Source organism: Poecile atricapillus, chromosome 33, assembly GCF_030490865.1.
Source record: "Poecile atricapillus isolate bPoeAtr1 chromosome 33, bPoeAtr1.hap1, whole genome shotgun sequence".
NCBI lineage: Eukaryota > Metazoa > Chordata > Aves > Passeriformes > Paridae > Poecile > Poecile atricapillus.
In genome coordinates this window covers 2,004,507-2,015,517 of record NC_081281.1, presented here as the reverse complement: position 1 = coordinate 2,015,517, position 11,011 = coordinate 2,004,507, and the positions used below count along the sequence as shown (strand labels likewise).

The following is an 11,011-nucleotide window of genomic DNA, read 5'->3' as shown; positions in this document are numbered from 1 at the left end:
CGATCCCGCCTGGCAGCGGGAAGGGCCCGGGAATGCGGCCGGGGGCTAAAATTAGCCCTGGAATGGCTGAGAGTTGGGGGGACACCGGGGGGGGGGGGGGGAACTGGGGGGCTGTGCCAGGAGTCCGACTGTTCCCAGGGAACGGCTGTGCCCAGGGGAACTACGGTGCCCCAAGACTGCCTGTACCTGGGGACACGGCTGTTCCCAGGGTCTGACTGTTCCCAGGGATCCAACTGTTCCCCAGGATCCAGCTGTTCCCCGGGATTCGGCTGTTCCCCGGGATCCGGCTGTTCCCAGGGATCCAACTGTTCCCAGGGATCCAACTGTTCCCCGGGATCCGGCTGTTCCCAGGGATCCAACTGTTCCCAGGGATCTGGCTGTTCCCAGGGTCTGGTTGTTCCCAGGGTCCGGCTGTTCCAGGCACCGACTGTTCCCAGGGATCCAAATGTTTCTCAAATCTGGCTGTGCCCAGGCTCCGACTGTTCCCAGGGTCCAGCTGTTCCCAGGGACCGCCTGTGGCGACGTCCGACTGTTCCTGGCATCAGCTGTTCCCAGGATCAGGCTGTGCCCGTCCCGGTTATTCCCACCCCCACTGACAGGTTGATTCCTGCTGTCTGATTGTTCCCGGGCTCCGGCTGTTCCCTGGATCCCGTTATTCCCAGGCTCCGGCTGTTCCCGGGGTCTGGTTGTGCCCATGGGGCTGTTCCCGGTGTCCGGCTGTTCCCGGTGTCCGGCTGTTCCCGCTCTCCCGGTGTTCCCGAACTCCGGCTGTTCCTGTCCCCCCCCTCCCCGTCCCCATCCCACCCCCCCAGTGTCCCCAGTGCCGCGCCAAGATCCCCTCCCAGTACCCCCCCCCCCCCTCCGGGCTTTATCTCCATGGCAACCGCCAAGGGCAGCTCAAGAGCGGGGAGGGGGGCCCGGCCCTGGGGCCCCGCACCAGTGACACCAGTCCGCACCAGTTATCGGCTCCCCCAGCCCGCGGCTCTGCTCCCCGCGCCGGCCGCGCCCTCCAGTGCAGACCAGTATCCTCCCAGTACGGACTGGGAGCCTCCTCCCGGCGCTCCCCGTCCAGATCTGCACCCCCAGTGCAGACCAGTATCCTCCCAGTACGGACTGGGAGCCTCCTCCCGGCGCTCCCCGTCCAGATCTGCATCCCCAGTGCAGACCAGTCCTCCCAGTCCAGACCAGTGCCCTGCCCCCCCCGCCAAGTCCGGACCAGCACCCCCAGGACCTCCCAGTCTGCCCTAGTGGCCCCCCAGTCTGTCCCAGTACTTCCCAGTCTGCCCATTGTCCCCAGCAGCTCCCTGTCCATCCCAGCCTATCCCAGCACTTCCCAGTCCTCCCAGTCCCCCCTGTGCTATTCTTCCCAGTGCCCCCAGTCCATCCCAGTCCCTTCAACCTCTCCCAGTCCTTCCAGTGCCCAGTCTTCCCAATTCCCCAGTGCCCCCAGTCTGTCCCAGTCCTCCCAGTTCCCCCGTCTGTCCCAGTCCTCCCAGTCTGTTTCAGTTCATTCCAGTGCCTCCACTCCTTCCCAGTGCCTCCCAGTCTGTCCCAGTCCTCCCAGTGTCCCCAGTCCATCCCAGTTCCTCCCAGTTCCCCGGTCCATCCCAGTTCCTCCCAGTTCCCCCAGTCTGTTCCAGTTCATCCCAGTGCCTCCGCTCCTTCCAAGTTCCCCCAGTCTGTCCCAGTCCATCCCAGTGTCCCCGGTCCATCCCAGTTCCTCCCAGTTCCCCCGTCTGTCCCAGTTCCCCCAGTCCCCCCAGTGCCTCCAGTCCACCCCAGCCGTGGCCAGTTACCCTGGTCCTGCCACCCCTTGTCCATCCACTGTCCCCCTGTGTCCCCTGTCTGTCCGTTCGTTGTCCCCCCTGGCCCCCCCAGTCCCCGCCGCTGTCCCCCCGTCCCCCGCTGTCCCCCCCGCTGTCCCCCCCCGCTGCCCCCCAAGCTGAACAAACAGCGATGACGCGGGACCGGGGGCCACGTGCCGGGACCGTCCCCACGGGGGACCTGGGGACCGCCCCACGCGTCCCCAACCCTCCCCCCGGCCCACAGCCCTCCCCCAGCCCCTCCCAGTCCATCCCAGTCCATCCCAGTCCCCCCCAGTCCATCCCAGTCCCCCTAACACTCCCCAGTCCCCCCCAGTCCATCCCAGTCCCTCCAGCCCCTCCCAGTCCATCCCAGTCCCCCTAACACTCCCCAATCCCCCCCAGTCCATCCCAGTCCCCCCCAGCCCCTCCCAGTCCATCCCAGTTCATCCCAGCCCCTCCCAGTCCATCCCAATCCCCGCCAGTCCCCCCAGTCCATCCCAGTCCCCCTAACACTCCCCAATCCCCCCCAGTCCATCCCAGTCCATCCCAGCCCCCCCCAGTCCCCCCCAGTCCATCCCAGTCCCCCCAATACTCCCCAGTCCCCCCCCAGTCCTCCCAGTCCCCCCAATCCTTCCAGTTCCACCAGTCCTCCCAGTCCTTCCAGTGACCCCCGGGCTTCCAGTCCCCCCCAAGTCCCCCCAGTCCTTCCCAGTCCACCCAGTCCTCTAAGCTGTTTTTTCCCAGTCCCCCCGGTCCATCCCAGTCCATCCCAGTCCATCCCAGTCCACCCAGTACTCCCCAATCCCTCCCAGTCCTTCCAGTCCTCCCACTCACCCCAGTCCTCCTAATCCCCAGTCTCTCCCACTCCCCCCAGTTCACCCAGCGCCCCCCGTCCCCCCCAGTCTCCCCCAGTCCCTCCCAGTTTCCCCCAGTCCCTCCCAGTCTCCCCCAGTCCCTTCCAGTCCCTCCCAGTCCCTCCCAGTCCCCTGCCCGTGCCCCGCCGCCCCCCGCCCCGCGCAGCTGCTGCCCGTGGGCGGCAGGAATGTGACAGCCAGGGGTACACGGGGACACGGGGGGGGGACAACACGCGTGTCACACACAGGACACGCGTGTCACACACAGGACACGCGTGTCACACACACAGGACACGCGTGTCACACACACAGGACACGCGTGTCACACACACAGGACACGCGTGTCACACACAGGACACGCGTGGGGGCCCGGGGGGGCCCGGGGGGGCTCGGGGGGGCCCTGTGGCCCCCGGTGCCGCTGGTTTTGGGGGGGGGGGTCGTAACCCCTGCCCCCCCATTCCCCACGCGCGGCGGGGGAGGGGGCGGGGCCAGGGGGTGGGCGGGGTCTTGGTGGCGCTCAGCCCCCGATCGGTTCGGTTCGGCTCCGTCCGAGTCGGCTCGGCTCCAATCGGCTCCGTTCGGCTGCGCTCGGCTTGGCTCAGCCTCGGCTCGGCTTCAGTCGGCTTCAGTCGGTTCCTTTCGGCTCCTTTCGGATCCGTTCGGCTGCGCTCGTCTTGGCTCAGCCTCGGCTCGGCTTCAGTCGGCTCCTTTCGGCTCCTTTCGGATCCGTTCGGCCCCGCTCTGCCTCGGCTCCGTCTGGCTCGGCTTCGCTCGGCTCCTTTCGGTCCGGCTCGGCTCCTTTCGGCTCCGCTCGGCCTCTTTCGGCCCCGCTCGGTTCCGCATCCCCGAGCACCGCCCCCCCCAAGCTTGGGGGGATCCCTTGGGGACATTGGGGGGAGGGTGGGGACAATGAGGGGGGGTCTCCGTGTCCTCGCCCACCTCAGTGACCCCCTGCCCGTGCTGTCACGGGGGTCTCGATGCCCCTCGCCCGCCCTGGGGGTCCCCATGTCCTTGGAGAGACCCCTGCCCGCCCTGGGGGTCCCCATGTCTTTGGAGACCCCCCCGCTCACCCTGGGGGTCCCAGATCCTTGAAGGGGTGGCACTGACCCCTCCCTGCCACCCCTGTAAGAATTGGGGTGAGGCCGCTCTGCCCACCCCTATTTCACCCCAAATTCCTCACTGGACCCCCTGGGTTGCCCCCCCATCTCCTCCCCCCCCCCGCCCCAAAACCAGGGACACCCCAAATCCATCTCACGCACCCCAAAAACAGCACCACCATCATAACGGGGGATTTTTGTTTTTATTCAACACAACCACATTTTGGTGCCTGCTGGGGCTGCCCAAGGTCCTGTTGCTCTCTCCAGGAATTTTGGGGTCCCCATCGCCCCACAAACCCAGGGACACCCCAAAACCGCCACTCACACCCCAAAACCACCACCACCATCATAACCGGGGGGATATTTATTAAATAGGTTCATGTGTTGGAACCATCACTGCCACTCGGGGCTGGCCAAGGTCCCGTTGCTCTCCTGAGAGGTTTTGGGGTCCCCCTCGCCCCCACAGACCCAGGGACACCCCGAATCCACCACCACCATTAGAACGGGGCGGGGAGGGATTTTTATTACAGATACCCAGATTTTGGTGGCATCACCACAACTCAGGGATGGCCAAGGTCCCGTTGCTCTCCTGAGAGATTTTGAGGTCCCCTTTTCCCCCCGAGCCCAAGGGACACCCCAAAAAACCCAGGGGACACCCCCAAACCCACCACCACCACCACCACAACGGGCGGGGAGGGGAGCAGAATTTCCATTCCACGCACCCAGATTTTGGTGGCATCACCGCGACTCGGGGCTGGCCAAGGTCCCGTTGCTTTCGCGGGGGGACATTTCGGGGTCCCCCTCTTCCCCCGCCGCCGCCGCCTCGTCCAGGCGGCTGGGGATGGACCAGTAGAGGTGGGCATCGCGGCGGGCGGCGGCGGCAGCCAGCTGGCGGGCACTGCAGGCCGGGGTGGGCACGGGCACGGTGTGGTGGAAGCCCCCGTAGTCCACCTCGTAGAAACCCTCCTCGAGGCTGAGCAGCGGCGTGAAGCGGTGACCCCACAACACCTCGTCCGCCAGGTACGAGCTGCGAGCCTGGCACGTCATCCCTGGGGGGACACGGGGGGTCAGGGGTGTCCCCAGCTGGGAGGGGTGAGGGGCACCCCAATACCTGAATCACTCAGACCCCAATACCTGAAGAATCCAGGACATGGGGCACCCCAAATCCGGTAGAAGGCGTCTGTGAAACCCTCAGGGCTTGGGGTACCCCAATACCCAAATCACTCAGAGCCCGATACCTGAAGAATCCAGGACATGGAGCACCCCAAATCCAGTAGAAGGGGTCTGTGAAACCCTCAGGGTTTGGGGCACCCCAATACCTGAATCACTCAGACCCCAATACCTAAAGAATCCAGAACATGGAGCACCCCAAATCTGGTAGGAGGGGTCTGTGAAACCCTCAGGGTTTGGGGTACCCCAATACCCGAATCACTCAGACCCCGATAGCTGAAGAATCCAGGACATGGGGCACCCCAAATCCAGTAGAAGGGGTCTGTGAAACCCTCAGGGCTTGGGGTACCCCAATACCTGAAGCCCCCCCCAACCCCTTGGGGGTGCACCTTGTCCCCAGGTACGAGCGGCACACCTGGCACGTCATCCCTGGGGGGGCGCGAGGACCAGGGCAAGAGGGACACCCCAAAAAGTGAAGCACCCAGAGAGAGGACACCCCAAAAAGTGAAGCACCCAGAGCAAGGAGGACCCCAAATCTGGTAATTGGGGGTCTGAGCTGCACCCTGGGCATATGGGACACCCCAAAACCTGAAGCCCCCGGGGCACGGAGCAACCTGAGCTCTCCTGGAGGGTCTGGGCTGGGTATGGGGGGACCCCACATCTGGCAGAGGGGGCTGTGAAACTCCCAGCAGAGATGTCCCCATGGAGGTGAGGTGTCCCCACTCAGGTGTCCCCATGGAGATGAGATGTCCCCATGGAGGTGAGGTGTCCCCATGGAGGTGTCCCCAAGGAGACAATGTGTCCCTATGGAGATGATGGGTCCCAAGAAGATGATGTCCCCATGGAGATGATGTCCCCATGGAGATGAGGTGTCCCCATGGAGATGATGTGTCCTCATGGAGGTGTCCCCATGGATGTGTCCCACAATGATGATGTGTCCTCACAGATGTGTCCCCATGGAGATGAAGTGTCCCCATGGAGATGATGTGTCCCCATGGAGGTGTCCCCACAGATGTGTCCTACAGAGATGAAGTGTCCCCATGGAGATGAGGTGTCCCCAAGGAGACAATGTGTCCCCATGGAGATGTCCCCAAGGAGACAATGTGTCCCCAAGGAGACAATGTGTCCCCAAGGAGACGATGTGTCCCCATGGAGATGATGTGTCCCCATGGAGGTGTCCCCGCGAAGGTGATGAGTCCCAAGAAGATGACGTCCCCATGGAGACGAGATGTCTCCGTGAAGATGTTGCATCCTCACGGAGGTGTCCCCATGGAGATGAGGAGTCCTCATGGAGGTGTCCCCATGGATGTGTCCCACAATGATGATGTGTCCTCACAGATGTGTCCCCATGGAGATGAAGTGTCCCCATGGAGATGATGTGTCCCCATGGAGGTGTCCCCACAGATGTGTCCTACAGAGATGAAGTGTCCCCATGGAGATGAGGTGTCCCCAAGGAGACAATGTGTCCCCATGGAGGTGTCCCCAAGGAGACAATCTGTCCCCAAGGAGACAATGTGTCCCCATGGAGACGATGTGTCCCCATGGAGATGATGTGTCCCCATGGAGGTGTCCCCATGGAGACAATGTGTCCCCATGGAGATGATGTGTCCCCATGGAGATGAGGTGTCCCCATGGAGGTGTCCCCAAGGAGACAATGTGTCCCCAAGGAGACAATGTGTCCCCAAGGAGACGATGTGTCCCCATGGAGATGATGTGTCCTCATGGAGGTGTCCCCACAGATGTGTCCTACAGAGATGAAGTGTCCCCATGGAGATGATGTGTCCCCATGGAGATGAGGTGTCCCCAAGGAGACAATGTGTCCCCATGGAGGTGTCCCCAAGGAGACAATGTGTCCCCATGGAGATGATGTGTCCCCATGGAGGTGTCCCCGTGAAGGTGATGAGTCCCAAGAAGATGATGTCCCCATGGAGACGAGATGTCTCCGTGAAGATGATGCATCCTCATGGAGGTGTCCCCATGGTTGTGTCCCGCAGTGATGATGTGTCCTCACAGATGTGTCCCCATGAAGATGATGTGTCCCAAGAACATAATGCATCCCCCCAAAGATGACGAGATGTCCCTCACAGCACCGAGACACCCCCGCCCCGTTTACCTGTGGCCTCCACCATGCCCTCGAGGATGACGACGATCTCGAAGTCGTCCCTCTCCAGCTGCCCCCGCGACACGTCCCAGAAGGGGCTGCGCTCGTCGATCTCATGGCTGATGATGAGCGGCGACACCAGGAAGAGCCGATCGTCGCCCGTCTCGAAGCCCACGCTCAGGTCGGTCTGGTCCAGCGGGATGAACTCGCCCTCCTGCGTCTGCTTGGACTGGATGAGCTTGGCGCGGATGGAGGCCTCCACGATGTGCGAGTCGCGCAGGTCGCCCACGCGGAACATCAGGCAGAGGCGGTCGTCGCGCAGCGAGACCACGGCGTGCGAGGAGAACACCAAGGTCTCGGCGCGCTTGTTGGGCTGCGAGATCTTGACAAACATGCAGCCCACCATGAAGGCGTTGACCATGGAGCCCAGGATGGCCTGCAGCAGCAGCAGCACGATGCCCTCGGGACACGTGTCCGTGATGACGCGGTGGCCGTAGCCGATGGTGGTCTCGGTCTCGATGGAGAAGAGGAAGGCGGACACGAAGCCGTTGAGGTTGTTGACGCACGGCGTCCAGCTGTGGTCGCCCAGGTGCTCCAGGTCGCCGCGGCTGTAGGCGATGACCCACCAGATGAGGCCAAAGAAGAGCCAGGTGAGGGCGTAGGCCAGGATGAAGATGAGGAGGCTGAAGCGCCACTTGAGGTCCACCAGGGTGGTGAAGATGTCGGTCAGGTAGCGGTAGGTCTCGCGCACGTTGCCGTGCTGGACGTTGCACTTCCCGTCCTTCTCCACGTAGCGCTGGCGCTTCCGGGCCACCGAACCCCCCCCGGCCCCCCACGGGCGGCGTTTGGGGGCTTGCAGGGCTGGGGGAGGGGGTTTGGCCTCGGCGGGGACCCCCGTGGGGACCCCCTCGGGAACCCCGCAGAAGGCGGCGTTGTCCTGAGCCATCGGTGGCGGCTGTGGGGGGACAGGAGAGGGGAGGTGAGGACTGGGGGGACTGGGGGGACTGGGAGGCAGGAATGGGGGGATGGAGATGCCAAACTGGGGGGACTGGGATGGGGGAATGGGGGGATGGAGGTGCCAAACTGGGGGGACTGGGAGGCAGGAATGGGGGGATGGAGGTGCCAAACTGGGGGGACTGGGAGGCAGGAATGGGGGGATGGAGGTGCCAAACTGGGGGGACTGGGAAGGGGGAATGGGGGGATGGAGGTGCCAAACTGGGAGGACTGGGAGGCAGGAATGGGGGGATGGAGGTGCCAAACTGGGCGGACTGGGATGGAGGAATGGGGGGGATGGAGGTGCCAAACTGGGCGGACTGGGATGGAGGAATGGGGGGGATGGAGGTGCCAAACTGGGGGGACTGGGATGGAGGAATGGGGGGATGGAGGTGCCAAACTGGGAGGACTGGGATGGGGGAATGGGGGGATGGAGGTGCCAAACTGGGAGGACTGGGATGGAGGAATGGGGGGATGGAGGTGCCAAACTGGGGGGACTGGGAAAGGGGTGATAGTGACATTGCATCCCCAAACTGGTGGGACTGGGAGGGTCATGGCCCGACCAAACTGGGGATACTGGGAAGAGAGGGAGGCCCAAACTGGAGGACTGAGAAGGGCGTGAGTCACCCAAACTGGGTGGAGTGGGGTTCATCACCTCCCCAAACTGGGAGAACTGGGAAGGCTGTGGGTCACCCCAAACTGGGCCACGTGTGAACACACACACACACACACACACACACACACACACACGTGTGCACACACACACACGTGCACACACACACACACACGTGTGAACACACACACACACACACGTGTGAACACACACACACACACACACACGTGTGAACACACACACACACACGTGTGAACACACACACACACACGCACACACACACACACACACACGTGTGAACACACACACACACACACACGTGAACACACACACACACACACACACACACACACGTGTGAACACACACACACACACACACACGTGAACACACACACACACACACACGCACACACGTGTGAACACACACACACGTGCACACACACACACACACACGTACGTGTGTGTGCACACTCGCATTGACACCCGCGTGTTCGACCCCTTCCGGGCCTCACACACTCGCTGGGCTCCCCCTTGCACACTCATCCCCGCGCGTGCACACGAACACGGGCACAGACACGCGTGTGTGTGCACAGGGTCATGTGTGAACACACGAAAACACGCGTGTGCAGGGGTCATGTGCATCTGACACATTGCACATTCACACACGCGTGTGCAGGGATCACACACATAAACACATTGCACACACACACCAGAATGAACACACGCGTGTGTGCACAGGGGGCTGGGTCACACGTGAACACACGAAAACACGCGTGTGCAGGGGTCAGACATGAACACATTGCACACTGACACACAAATGAACACGTGTGTGTGTGCACAGGGGGCTGGGTCACGTGTGAACACACGAAAACACGCATGTGCAGGGGTCACATGCATGTGACGCATTACACACTCACACGCGTGTGCAGGGGTCAGACGTGAACACATTGCACACTGACACACAAATGAACACATGCGTGTGTGTGCACAGGGGGCTGGGTCACACGTGTGAACATGTGAATGAACGCGCGTGTGCAGGGGTCACACACGTGAACACATTGCACACTCAGACACGAAAACACGCGAGCACACGCACATTGCACACTCACACAAACACACGTGTGCAGGGGTCACACACGTGAACACATTGCACACTCACAAACACACGCGTGTGCAGGGGTCACATGTGAACACACGTGTGTTGCACACTCACAAACACACGCGTGTGCAGGGGTCACACGTGAACACGTTGCACACTCACACTCACACGCGTGTGCAGGGGTCACATGTGAACACGTTGCACACTCACACTCACACGCGTGTGCAGGGGTCACACGTGAACACGTTGCACACTCACACAAACACACGCGTGTGCAGGGGTCAGATGTGAACACGTTGCACACTCACACGCGTGTGCGCCCCACCGGCTCTCGCGCACGCGCCGGGCTCCCCCCTTGCACACTCACCCCCGCGCGTGCACGCGAACTGCACGCGCAGCCGGGTCACGAGCGCGCCCACGACCCCCCCGCCCATCCCTTGCACACGCGTGTGCCCCGGGGTTGTTTTGGGGGGGGAGGGGGGGTCCCTGCGACACATCCCCCCCCCCGATCCCCCCCGCCTCCCCCCCCCGATCCCGCTGGCGGGGGAAGGAGCGGGGGGGGCACGGCCGGGTTTGGGGGCTCCCCCCGGTGTCGCCGCTGCCCCGGGGGGAGTTCCGGGGCTCCCCCCCCCTCCCCGCGCCCCCCGCCCGCTCTCACCGCTGCCGCAGCCCCGCTCGCTCCGCACGCTCCGGGCCCCCCCCCCCCCCCCGCCCCGTTCCCCGGCAACGGCGGCGCGCGGATAAAAATACCGGGAGCCCCCGCCCCCCCCCAAACCGCACGGACAACTGGCCCGGGGGTGGCCAGCGCTAGCCCAGCCCCCCCTCGGGATCGGTTCCGTCCTCATCATCAGCACAAAACCCCTATAATTACACACCCCCCCCCCATTTTAATGCATCTCATTAGTCCAGCCCCCCCCTCCCGCCACCCCCCCGGGGCTCACGCCCCCTCATCACTAGCCCGGCTGTGGCCAGAGCTTGCCCAGCCCCCACCTCCCCCTGCCCCAGGGCTCAGCTACACCCCCAGAATTATCACAGCCGCCCCCGGCTCAAGCCCCCACCCCATCATTAGCCCAGGGGTCTCCTTCATTAGCCTAGCCACCCCTGCACTAGCCCAGGGCTGCCGTTCGCTAGCCCAGTTCCCCCGGCTCAGCCCCCACCCCTTCCCCCATAATTAGCCTGGGGGTGCCCGTCATTAGCCCAGCCCCCACCCCGGCTCAGCCCCGCCCTCCCCGCATCGCTAGCCCCGGGGTCTCCAGAACTAGCCCAGCCCCCCCTACAC

The 11,011-nt window shown here is 63.5% G+C and overlaps 1 protein-coding gene across 1 annotated transcript; it reads right to left on the bottom strand.

The window, feature by feature from the left end:
- Positions 1-4,494: 4,494 nt before the first annotated feature.
- On the bottom strand, positions 4,495-10,166 carry KCNJ9 (potassium inwardly rectifying channel subfamily J member 9). The gene is made up of 3 exons (XM_058860216.1): positions 10,041-10,166; positions 7,040-7,982; positions 4,495-4,805 (listed from the first exon to the last, which is right to left on the bottom strand). Exons 1-3 carry the CDS (start codon positions 10,164-10,166, stop codon positions 4,495-4,497), a joined length of 1,380 nt encoding a protein of 459 aa, XP_058716199.1.
- Positions 10,167-11,011: the final 845 nt, after the last annotated feature.